Source organism: Ranitomeya imitator, chromosome 1, assembly GCF_032444005.1.
Source record: "Ranitomeya imitator isolate aRanImi1 chromosome 1, aRanImi1.pri, whole genome shotgun sequence".
NCBI classification, from domain to species: Eukaryota; Metazoa; Chordata; class Amphibia; order Anura; family Dendrobatidae; genus Ranitomeya; species Ranitomeya imitator.
In genome coordinates, this window is record NC_091282.1 from 304,036,674 (window position 1) to 304,049,642 (window position 12,969).

The 12,969-nt window shown below is 50.2% G+C and overlaps 1 protein-coding gene across 3 annotated transcripts in view; it reads right to left on the minus strand.

Annotated features, from left to right (window-relative positions):
- The window catches only part of DEPDC5 (DEP domain containing 5, GATOR1 subcomplex subunit), a 217,716-nt gene that overhangs the window by 80,463 nt on the left and 124,284 nt on the right, over window positions 1–12,969 (minus strand). For all 3 annotated transcript variants that reach the window (XR_011319327.1, XM_069757652.1, XM_069757644.1), the window contains exons 19-20: window positions 12,919–12,955; window positions 553–673 (exon numbers count right to left, since the gene is read on the minus strand). Coding sequence is in view for 2 of the 3 variants with exons in the window: in XM_069757652.1 (XP_069613753.1) it covers window positions 553–673; window positions 12,919–12,955 (158 nt within the window). In the remaining variant the exon portion in view is untranslated. The remainder of the gene's footprint in view (window positions 1–552; window positions 674–12,918; window positions 12,956–12,969) is intronic.

The following is a 12,969-nucleotide window of genomic DNA, read 5'->3' on the forward strand; positions in this document are numbered from 1 at the left end:
GAAAGTGAAAGCACAGCACAGCGGTGAGTCACACAGCGGTGACTCACCGCTGTGGCTGTGCTCTGCTTTCACTTTACGGCCAGCAGTCAGTGCAGGAACCAGACGGCAAGGGACAGACAGCTGAATGTAAGTATGTACTGTTTGTTTTTTTACGCTGGTAACCAGGGTAAACATCGGGTTACTAAGCGCGGCCCTGCGCTTAGTAACCCGATGTTTACCCTGGTTACCAGTGAAGACATCGCTGAATCGGTGTCACACACGCCGATTCAGCGATGTCTACGGGGAGTCCAGCGACGAAATAAAGTTCTGGACTTTCTTCCCCGACCAGCGATCTCCCAGCAGGGGCCTGATCGCTGCTGCCTGTCACACTGGACGATATCGCTAGCGAGGACGCTGCAACGTCACGGATCGCTAGCGATATCGTCTAGTGTGACAGTACCTTAAGTCCTCTTCCGCTCTGAAGAGGCAATTTGCAATGTTAATTAGAAGTAATTCATAGTTTTAGTAGCAATTCTCTATAACTTGAGTTTTTGGCAGTTTCCTATTTTTCACCTGAAGGTTGTAGCGCGCTGTGCTCTAGATGGACCAGGCAATCGAAACACCGTAGAATCGTAAGCATCATAGTCCACTTGTATGGGCAGGGCATTTTCTGCCTCTTTTGGGCTTCCTAGTGCTTCAGAAGAGGAAGAAGAGAGAAATTGATAGAAAACAAGATACAAAAATATAAATGCTACAGGCATTGTGTAATTTTTCTTTAATGAAATTTGAAGGTAACTAATGAATTACATTAATCTGCACATTTGATGCACCACTGGAGCTAGTTTTGACTTTTTGACCTTGCTTACAGAGCCCCATTTGTCAAATGTCACTTTAGATTTCTCCCAATGCCAGGGATTCTGCAATTTATTTATTTTCTCATTGTGACACCAAACTTCAGAATAGTGGTAAATTTAGGTCGAGGGAGGAAACCCGTTTGACATGAAATCTGGCAAAGCCAGTTAGCTTAATCGTTTGCAGTGTCTTATGCTGAGAAGTGTTCTAGTAGTAATATTAGTATGTGGGTTACCTATTCACTTGCGGGATACGCCTGTTTGAGGTCTCTGTTGGTGCATTATGTTGAGGGTGGGGGGATGGTTAGGGCTTGTGTACATTTGTCTAATGTTCTTAATTTTGTCAAATTTTACTAAACATTTTATTTAAAAAAAAAAAAAAAGAAAGACTTCTCAGTATGGTGAATCAAGCAAGTCAAGGATCCTTCTTCTAATTTGAGGAACATGGGTGGCAGTTTCACTCAAGACCTCCTATTACCTTGCAGTTAAAAGATGCTGATGCTACTCCTCTAAACTAGAGGACTTCTCAGCTTAGTCCTTTCATTTGGCAGTTTTTCCTCCACCCAGTCAGCCAGGTTGTCTACTCAATAAATGAGCAGCCCAGGCTTGGAATTAACTAGATCTCCACGGAAATGTTTTTTGGGTGGAAAGTGATCTTCCCCTCTTCTAAGGCATCTGGCATGCCATGGTCCAGGATGTCTTGTTCAGAGAATGCTAGATAGTTACGAGACAAATTCATAGCTGTGGTCATGGTCTTTTAACATTCCGGGGGAATCTTCGCTCTTCCCTACCTGGGCGATTTGCTCTGTTGCCCCATCTTGGCCTGAGAACTTAAAACGTGTGCAAATGTCCAGGGTTTCGGATATTATATTTTGGTTGTACCATAGACAAAAACCTGTTTGACCCTATTTCAGTGCTGCTTTCCTTTTGGGTTACTAATTGTTGCATACATGACAAAGATCTATCCTTATGATTTAGAGGTGGATTTTTTTTGCCAGAAATCAGACTCCCATATGTCAGTCTCCTGTCCTTCTCCTGTTCTGCAGGGGAATTCTGTGCAAGATGCTGACAGCTCAATTTTCAATTGGGTTCACTGGATCAATCCAGTGTCTCCTGGTGGTTCCCTTGTCTCCTAGTCTGTACAGGTCTAGCTCCTTTCTCTTGGATATCAGTCCAGTTTTCTGGCTTTAGGGGACTCTCCTTCCAGCACACAGTTCCACGCTCTTGAGTTAACAGAAGATTTCCTACCAGCAAGCAATGGATCTCAATTATCCAGCCCATTGCTTAACCATAGGTAAGGCAGAGTGCCAGGCCATCTAAGTTTGCTTCCAAACAACCATCGCCAATGCAGTAGAATACGCAGGGCAAAATTCACAAGCAACCATGCATGGAAGCAGTCTCCCACATCCTCTATTGGGTGAAGAGTCAAACTTCTCTTTTTTTTTTCCAAAAGTCTACATACCATGATTAGAAAATGGGTCCTGCCACCTTTATCAGTAGAGAATAACTGTGCACAGGAGAGTGGTCCTTTCATCCCGAGAGCCTCTCCAAATATTGATCATCAACATCGGGGCACTCTGGACATCAATCCTTTAACCCTGGGCAAAACACAGGATTCTATAGTTTAGTTCTCATAGCAAATGCATCCTGGTGTTCCCATAACATCCAGATAAACCTTTCCCAGGATACACTCTTCCATATATTAGGTCGGAGGGTTTTTAGGTCATGGTTATGTTGCCATTGTTCAACTTTAACTTGAAGTCTTGACGTGATGCGTCTCTGAAATAAGACCAATAGAGCGGAGATTTGGCCCTTGAGAGAGCAGAGTACCAGCCCGGAGTCCACGATCCTTGCACCAATCAAAAAATGTCTTCCAAGTACGATGGTAAATGCGTACCGATGAGGATTTATGGGCACTAACCATGGTGGAAATGACCTGTTGAGAAAACCTTTCCTGAGTTAAAACCCAGGATTCAACGGCCACGCCGTTAAACCCAGGGCCCCTGAGTTCTGGTGGTAGATAGGGCCCTGGGAGAGCAAATCTGGCTATCCAGCAGTATTCAGAGTATGTTAGCGACGAGGAGTACCAACTTTGCGAACCACGCAAGGCCAATCGGGAGCAACCAGGAGCACTGGTACTCCTTCCGCCTTGATTTTTCCGATTACCCTGGGGACTAATGGTAGAAGAGGAAAAATGCACGGAAGACGGAATTGGCGCCATGAAAGAACAAGAGCGATGGTCCTTGGATCTCGAGACCTCGCTATAAACTGGGGAACCTTGGCATTCAGTCTGGATGCCATGAGGTCCACGTCTGGGATACCCCAGCGAAGACAGATCTGGGAGAAGACTTCCGGATGGAGCTCCCATTCCCCCGAATAGAGACCCTGACGGCTGAGGAAATCCGCCATCCAGTTTTCCACTCCTGGAATATGTACCGCTGAGATCACCGAGAGGTTGTTGTCTTCTCATCAAAGGATGTGAGTTACCTCGGACATGGCCGTCCTGCTGCGGGTACCCCCCTCATGATTGATGTATGCCACAGCCATGGCATTGTCTGATTGGATACGGATGGGGTGACCCGCCAGAAGATGATGAAAGTGCTGCAGGGCTAGACGAATAGCACGGATCTCCAGAACGTTGATCGGTAGCTTTGATTCCTGAATTGACCAGCTGCCCTGAGCAGTGTGGTGACAGAATACTGCTCACCAGGCCGAAAGACTGGCATCGGTAGTCACCACTAGCCATTGAACGGGTAGAAAGGACTTCATTAGGTTGAAGGAAGAGTTTAATGTCCACAACCTGAGTGTCTGTTTGACCTGAAGGGATAAGTGGCACCTTCGGTCGAGAGAGAAAGCGTTTCTGTCCCAAGCTGCCAGAAGGGCATGTTGAAGGGGACGAAGGTGCAGTTGCGCAAAGGGGACCATTGTGCCACCATCTTTCCTAGTACCCTCATTGCAAACAGGATGGAGCGAGGGGTAGACTGACGAAGCGCTCGGGTTCCTGGTTGAAGAGCCAAGACTCTGTCTGGAGGGAGAATTACCAACCCCCGAGACGAGTCCAGGGGAATTCCTAGAAAGGAGATCTGCTGGGCTGGGACCAGAGAGGATTTGCTTAAGTTTATCAGCCAGCCCAGGTGAGAAAGGGTATGGCAAGTAATGCCAATGGACTCCACGCAACAAGTCACCCAGATGGGGCAGAACGATCACGCCCCGAAAGTGCAGGACATGACGGCCGCCATGGCCTTTGTGAACACTCTTGGGGCGGTACCAAGGCCGAAGGGCAGGGCCATGAATTGGAAGTGCTGTTCGCGAATGACGATGCGCAGGAATCTTTGGTGAGGTGGAAAGATTGGAATGTACAAGTAAGCGTCTCGGATGTCGATTGAGGCCAAAAATTCCCCTTCTTCTAGGGAAGTGATAACTGAACGCAGAGATTCCATGCGGAAATGATGGACCTTGACAAACTGGTTTTGAAGTTTGAGGTTTAGTATGGGTATCACTTTTCCGTCGCCGAAAAGGTTTGAATAGAAATCCTGAAACCTTTCGCTTTCTGGGACAGGAACATTGACGCCATCATGACGCAGTGCGACTATGGCCCGGGAGAACGCATTTGCCCTTGCCTATGAAGAGGGAGGACAAAAGGGAAAGAAACGAGAAGGGGGTCACGTAGCAAAGTCGACTTTGTATCCGGACGGCACCAGATCTCTGACCCACTCATCGGAGATGACGGAAAGCCAGACTTGACGAAAGAAGTAGGCGGCCGCCTACCCTGCCAGTGTCGACCGGATAGTGCTGATAGTTAGCGTGAGGAAAATCTCTGGGACCTAGGTCCTTTAGGCCTCGACTGTTTGGGTCGGGACTTCCAATGCTGGTTAGGCCTGCACGAGACCCAATTTCCTCCATCTCTTAGTGGAGAACGTCCTGAACCGGATGAAGTAGTGGTAGTGGCCCAGCTTGGAGTGGAGCGAAAGGAACGGAAACGGAGTTGCTGCTGTCTCCGAAAGGAACGCCTCTCTGTTGGGGAAGGAATTTACTCTTTCCTCCCGTAGTATCCGAAAAGATCTGATCCAGGTTTTCTCCGAATAAGCGACCGGTTTGATAAGGAAGAGAGGTGAGAGACTTTTTTGATGCAGAGACTACCTTCCACGCTCTGAGCCATAATGACCTTCTGATAGAGAGGGCATTGGCTGCTGACTGTGCCGCACAACCGGCCACATCCAAGGACGCGTGTGTACCAGGTAATCGTCTTCCTGGGAAATTTGGTTGGCAAGGTGCGCCCCCTCTGGAGGAAGGTTACTGTTCCAAAGAGAATTTGCTAAGGTCTCTCACCAGAAAACCATAGCCTTAGCTACCCATGCTGCGGCAAAGGATGGGCCGCGTCTGAGGCCTCAAAAGCAGAGCGGGCTAAGCTTTCTATCTGACGGTCCGTGGGATTTCTGATGGATGAGCCATCCGGCACAGACAGGAGAGTTTTGGATGCTAGGTGGGATACTGGGGGGTCTACCATCAGAGATTCCGCCCAATCCTTTTTCAGATCAGATGAAAAAGGATACTTGGCTTCAAGAGGCTTTTGTCCTGTGAAGCGTTTATCCGGGCGTTCTCTGTGCCTATTAACTATGGCACTAAATTCCGGATGAATAGCAAATGCCTTATGAGATCTTCCTCAACCTTTAAAGCCTGGTTGATTACCTCAATAAGCGAATCCAGATCTAAGGAACCATCAGATTCGCATTTGCTATTGAACTCTGGAAAGAGAACCAGAAACGGAGCTATGAGGCAACAAGGCACATGTCTGCTCAGGAGACGTGCTACAGATCTGTTTTCTTGGTGCCTGACAGCTTATAGAGTGCTTTCGGCCCCTGCTAACCGACTGTTCCTGGCTTGGGGAGGATCCATCTACATCAGTCCTGCAAACGCTCCGGTCCCACGAAGGATCACGGAGGGATTCAATCGCATTGGCCAGCGAAGCCATGGATTGAGACAGTGACGAAGCCCACTCAGGGGGACTAGGTCCACTGGGCTCTGTGGCGGCGGAGGGCTCCTGAGCGCAGTTGGGGTCACAAGCACTGCAAAGCGGCGAACTCTGAGCCTTAGGAAATGCAGATTGGCAGGAGGAGCACGAAGTAAAGAATATAGCCACACTCTTGTTCGACTTTTTGGATGCCTTAAGCTGGGACATGATGTACCCTTCTATGTGGCCCTATAATATTAGGGACTGCAGAGAAAGGATACTGCTGAGAAAAGGTGACCGCAGGGAGGATGTATAAAGCAGCGCTCCCCAGGTCTGTGTCCCCATTCCTACTGCGTTTCTCCAACTGCGTGGCCCCAGCGCTGAAAACATTTCTGCAAAACGCTGCTGGTCCTGATATCAGCTAGTGTGTCATGAGGCGGTCTGGGGGGAGAAAGATGGCCCCCGAGATCTCAGGCTGTGCGAGAAGCGCCAGGACTGGTGGGCAGGGCATCTGCATCGCATCATAGCATGGGCGGAGTCAGGGGTTGCAGCCTAGTAAAGGGCCAAAGCCGGGGACTAAATTTGCGGCGCTGATGCAGAAAAGGGCCGAATGCGCGCCCCCGCAGTCAAAAACGGTCCCACTTGACCAGCGCCGCCCCTTACCGCCTGAAAAGAGCCCTCCAGCCCGGGCACTTACCCGGAGAAGCTGCCGGGTGGCAGGTAAGGCAGCTTGCTGCAGGTTCTCCTGTGCTGCTGCTGGTTTGGATGGTGCAGGGATAAGGGGAAAAACCCCAAATCCACCATCCCTTAGAAGGGAGGTGGAGAGGGACCGTCCGCCTCCTTGTACCATTCGCTTTAACAGTGGTGGTGCAGTGGGGGCTGCTCGGACGCCACAAGGTGGGCCTCTGTACATCCAAAGGGTTAATCACCTAGGATGGGACAGGGCTGAATGTCCGGCAACAGGCCTGGCTGCGGAAGAGGAAACGTGGAGGCGACACTCCATGTGCTTGTCCGTTGAAGGTGTGGGGAGATCGGTGTCCTTGAAGGGACCAGTCACCACTAAGAATCAGCTCAGGCGTGGCATCACACGTTGCAGGAGAGGATACGGAGAGACAACACTCTCTGTGCTCGCCTGTTGATGGTTCGGGGAGATCGGAGCCTTGAAAAGATCGGTCGCCCCTTCGTCCATTGTAAAAAATTTTAAATGTAAAAATGTAAAAATAAAATAAAGGGTTTGGGGTCTGAATAGCGGACCCGTCCGTGTGCCTCCTACGGACACTAAGCAAGAACTGGTTCTCTGGGATTTTTGTGTACTCACCGTAAAATCCTTTTCTCCAAGCCACTCATTGGGGAACACAGGACCATGGGACGTCTTAAAGCAGTCCCTGGGTGTGAAAAAAACATAACCGAAAGGGTCCCATGAACCAGCTGTCTAGAGATGCGCTACCGCTTCCTGAAAGATCCTATTTCCCAGGCCTGCATCTGCAGAGGCCTGAATGTGAATGTTGTAGTGTTTCGAAAAGGTGTGCAGACTGGACCAAGTCGCAGCCCTGCAAATCTGTTCCGCCGATGCCTGGTGCCATATGGGCCAGTATGCACCCACCGACAAAGTGGAGTGTGACTTTATCTCCGCTGGGATAGGTTTGCCTCTGAGTCTGACACAGTAGGACTCCTTAACAGCCGAGCGTATCCACCTGGCTATTGTGGACTTCGAAGCAGCCAGTCCCCTTCCTGTGACCTTCAGGAAAAAACGCCGTCCGGGAGATATACCTTCTAAGAGCTGTCACTAGGTCCAGAGTGTGGAAAGCCCTTTCGAAACGATGTACTGGTGCTGGGCAAAAGGAGGGCAGGACAATGTCCTCATTAAGGTGACAGGAAGAGATCACCTTGGGCAAGAAAGACGGGGACAGTCAAAGAACCACCTTGTCCGGGTGAAAAATTAGGAAAGGAGCTCGACAGGAAAGAGCGGCTAGCTCAGATACCCACTTCATCGTTGTTACTGCCACCAGGAAGGCAACCTTCCATGAAAGGGGAGTCAAAGAGACATCCTACAGCGGCTCAAATGGAGTCTCCTGTAGAACACTCAGGACTAAATTTAGGTCCCAGGTGTCCAACGGCCTTCTATAGGGGGAACCATGTGGGCGACCCCCTGAATAAAGTCTTCACCTGCGGCTTAGAAGCAATCCGGCGCTGGAACAAAACTGATAAGGCAGAGATCTGGCCTTTGAGACTACCAAGTGCTAGTCCTGAGTCCAGACAAGTCTGAAGAAACTCCAAAATGGTCGCGATAGAGAAGTCGAGGGGGTTATTGGCCGCGTTCCCTGCGCCATGTGAAAAAGGCCTTCCAAGTGTGGTGATACATGTGTGCCAATGTAGGTTTCCAAGCGCTAATCATAGTGGAAACCACTTATTGGGAGAACCCAGCTTGGTTTAGGACCCAGGATTCAACAGCCAGGCCGCTAAACACAGGACCTGAGTTTGGTGGCAAATCGAGCCCTGGGAAAGAAGATCTGGCCGATCACCAGGGAACGTCTGTGATGAACTGCACCAATTCCGCGTATCATGCCCAGGAAGGCCAGTCTGGGGCAATTAGGATAACCAAGATCCCTTCCGTCTCGATCTTCCTGATAACCCTTGGAAGTAATAGAATTGGGAAGGGAACACGTAAGGCAGACGAAATTAACGCCATGGAAGGACCAGTGTGTTCACTCCAGTGGCCTCTTTGTAGCCCGGTCCCGGGATCCACTCAAAGAGCTGACAAAACTGCTGGAAGACCTCAGGATGAAGAGACCACTCCCCCAAGGCAAGACCCCGACGGCTGAGGAAGTTTGCCGCCAAATTCTCAACGCCCGGTATGTCAACTTGAGATGACTGACCGATTCAGCTCGGCCCAGCAGAGAATGTGTTGCCGCTCTGCTGCGGGTGCCCCCTTGATAGTTGATGTACGCCACAGCCGTGGTGCTGTCCGACTGTATACAGATGGGGCGACCCCCCAGAAGGTAATGGAACCACAGCAGGGACAACCGGATGACCCGTAGTTCCAGAACATTTATCGGAAGAAGTGACTCCAGAAGCGACCAGCACCCCTGGGCGGTATGATGACGGAAGACAGCCCGCCAGCCCAGGAGACTGGCGTCTGTGGTGACCACCAGCCATTGAACCAGGAGAAAGGATCTCCCCTGAGAGAGGGAGGACCGCATTGTCCACCACCTGAGCGCACGCTTGATCCGTGGAGACAGGCAGTACAGACAGTCGAGTGAGAAGGTATTCCTGTCCCAAGCTGACAGAAGTTCAATCTGCAGAGGTCGGAGGTGTAGCTGGGCAAAGGGAACAGCTCCCATCACTGCCACCATCCTGCCGAGGACCCGCATTCCGAACCGGGATTGAAAGAGGAAACGGGCGACAAAGTGCCCAGGCTCCTTGTTGAAGGGGTATGAGCTTTTCTCTAAGGAGAAGAACCAACCCTCAGGAGGTGTCCAAGGACATCCCTAAAAAGGATATCTGCTGAGCTGGGACTGGGGAAGACTTGTTTAAAGTTCATCAGCCAGCCCAGGCAAGAAAGTGTATCCAAGGTTATAGGGACGCACTCCGCGCAGGCATGAAAGGAAGGCCCTTTGATCAAAAGGTCGTCCAGGTATGGAAGGACGACCACGCTCCGAGAGTGCAGAATGGACATGATGGCCACCATGACTTTTGTAAACACTCTGGGGGCGGTGGCGAGGCCAAAGGGCAGAGCCATAAATTGGAAATGTTCCTTGCAAATGGCGAAATGCAGGAACCTTTGGTGAGGTGGAAAAATCGGAATATAGAGATAAACATCCTGGATGTCGATGGATGCTAGGAACTCTCCCTTCTCCATCAATGTGATGACAGAGCGAAGGGGGAACTCCATCATGAAGTGCCGGATCCTGATGAACCTGTTGTGTAACTTCAGGTCCAGGAAGGACCGTACCGTTCTGTCCTCCTTCGGGACCACAAATAAGTTCGAGTAGAACCCTTCAAACCTCTCGCTTTCTAGGACCAGAATGATGACCCTGTCTAGGAACAAAAAAAAAAAATTGATGGCCCGGTTGAAAGCCTGGGCGTCTGTTTTGGAAGGGAGGGAGAGGGGAAGAACTGTGCCAGTGGCGGGGAAGAAAACTATCTTGCATCCGGAAGACACCAGGTCTCTGACCCATTCGTCGTGAACGACGTAGAGCCAGATATGAGGAAATAGGAGTAGACGTCCGCCTACCCTGCTGGAGTCGACCGGTTAAGATTGAGTCATTGGGCCGAAAATCTGTGGGACTTGTGTTCCTTAGATCTAGTTTGCCTGGGTCGGCTCTTCCGTGATTGGTTCGTTTTGAGAGAGACCCGAGTTCTCCTGTCCCCACGAGGGAGGACGCACCGAGGCGGAAGAGGTGGTCGCATTGGCCCATCCGGAATTCAAACGAAAGGACCGGAAACGTGTGTTGACTAAAGGAATTGACTTTTTCCTCCTGTGGCATCAGAGATAAGCTGATCCAGCTTTTTCGCCAAATAAACGCTCGCTTTGGTAGGGCAGAGATGTCAAGGATTCGCTCGCCATTCCCTGAGCCACAGTGCCCGTCGGATGGTGCTGGCATTTGCGGCTGCAAAAGCAGAACAGTTAGCCGAGTCTAGGGACGGGTGTAACAAATATTCCCCGGCCAAGGAGATCTGATTGGCTAGTCCTGCTGCTTCCGGGGGAAGGTCACTGCCCTGTATGATCCTGCTCAGGTAATCAGCCCAAGAGACAATAGCTTTAGGTACCCACGCCACGGCAAAAGAGGGGAAGAGTGCCGAGTCCGAAGCCTCGAAACCAAACGGGCCAGGTTCTCTATCTTCCGGTGAGGTCTTTAATTGATGAACCATCTGGTAAGGACAGAAGGGTCTTCAAGGCCAAGTGCGAGACAGGCGGATCAACTGGAGGGAATACTGCCAATTCCATCTGTAAATCAGGGGAAAATGGGCATCCAGCATCCATAGGCTTCTGACCTGCGAAGCCCTTGTCCGGTCGCTCTCTGTTCTGTCCTGGAACTCGGGGTGGTTGGAGAAAACCTTATGAGGATGTTTTGTCATTTTAAAGGACACCGCGTGATCTGGAGCAGGACTAGGGTCCTCGTCAACCTTTAGCGTATTGTTAACGACTTCAATGAGACAGTCCAACGTCGCCGATGTATCCGGGGAGTCTAGGTCAAGGGGCATGTCAAATTCAGATGAAGAAGCGTGAACACTGCCAGCCCTGGGCAAGGGGGAGCGGAAGACGGAGCCCGAGGTGTGAGAAGGTCTGGGTGAGGGAGAGCTATGGCCTCGTTTCCTAGATACCTGTGGTTTTTTCATCTGAGACCGGCACCTGCTGACCGTGTGTTCCCGTGAGGCAGAGGAATCCTCAGAGACAGGCTGGCGAAGGCGCCGGCCAATAGAGGAGGGATCATGAACGGACTGTATCGCTTTGGCCAGTAATGCCATGGACTGCAACGGTGACGAAGACCACTAAGGGGGGCTAGGTACACTGGGTTCGGTAGCGGCAGAGGGCTCCTGAGCGCATTTGGGATCACAGTCCTTGCAGAGTAGGGTACTATGTAACGAAGTCTGGCAGGTAGTAGATGAGGTGAAATACATTATATGTTCCTTGTTACCTTTTTGGATGTCTTAGGGAGTGACAATTTACCACAGTATGCCCCCTGACTCCTTATTCTGCTAATATCCTCTAATAGTGAGTGTAGCTCAGAGAGACCGCAGGGAGAGCCAATGTGGGCTGATGCGTTTGCTGCAGGGTCAGAGCTCTTACCCAGGTCCTGTGCCCCATGAGTGCTGCCGTTGTGCCCCCCATTAAAGCGCTGCCAGGATCTGCTCAGCGCTGCACCAGCATGTGAGAAAAGCTGGCCAGGTGGATAAAGATGGCCCCCAAGAGTTGCACAGGTGACGTGCAGAAGTCTCGCAGTGAGCGAGAAGTGCCAGTTGGGGGGTGGGGGCTACGGCCGTGACATCATCCGGTGGGAAGGTCACGGGGGAACACTGACAACCCTGCTGCCGGAGCCCACCGCCGCTTGATCCCCTTACCAAGGGTGCGTGTCCCAGAATGGAGCCGCAGCGGGTGAATGGCCTACAGCGTGGACGATAAGGAGCCTTCCATCTACCACACTGAGTTCAGAGGAGGGGAGAAGGACCATCTGCCTTCCTGCCATGGCAACTGTTTATCAGGAGCGATGGGAAGGGGGCTGCATGAACATAGTAAATGCCTCTGGACATCCAAGGGGTTAACTCCCCGAGAATGGGTCAGGGGCTGTTGGTCCTGGTCAGGGAAAAAGGGCGGGATGAGCCTGGGTGCAGAGGAGGGTATGTGGAGGCGACAGTCTACATTCCCATCTGTTGCTGGTGTGGGGAGAACGGTATACTGAAGGGATCCATAGCCCTGTGGAATATCGCAGGCATGCCCATAACAAAAAACGATGCAGGAGGGTTAAGTGGAGGCGCCTGTTGTAGGTTTGGGGAGAAAACGGAGCCCTTAAGGGATCCGTCGCCCCCCTGTAATCTAACGAAAAAGAGATCTAAAATAAAGAAAAACGGAAAAAAAGAAAAGTCATAGCTGTGGTCTGTAAGTCAGAGCACATGTGCCTGCTTCTAACACTAAGCTTGAACTGGTTCGGCTGGAGCCAGTGGATGGGTGTATACTGCAGAGGAGGTGCTAATCTTCTTGTATCTACTTAGTGTCAGCCTCCTAGTGACAGCAGCATAACACTCATGGTCCTGTGTCCCCCAATATGGCGATGGAGAAAAAGCGATAATTTTTAAAAAGGAACCTCATGCAGCACCTTAAAGTGTATTCAGGAAGTTTAATCCCTCAGGTACTTTCATTAGAAACATTTTCTCTTTTTTGTAATTTCCCATTCTATTTTTGATTAGTTTGGGTTTCAATCTTTAATAAAAATGCACCCTCTTTTCTTTTTCATGCTTTGCCAAAAATTCAATATACTATAAAAAAAAATTCATTTTACACAAGGCCTGTAACATATTGACAGAAGTTAAACTCACAAACAGAAAATGTACAAATCTAGAATTTTTAAAGCAATGTTAAGCTATTTCTAAAGAAAATGTGCAAGGAGAAAACAAAGAAATTCTTTTTGGAAAACTTACAAGACTCTCTTCCAATTCTCCCCTTCTCACTGGCCATCTAAGTATAAGGAT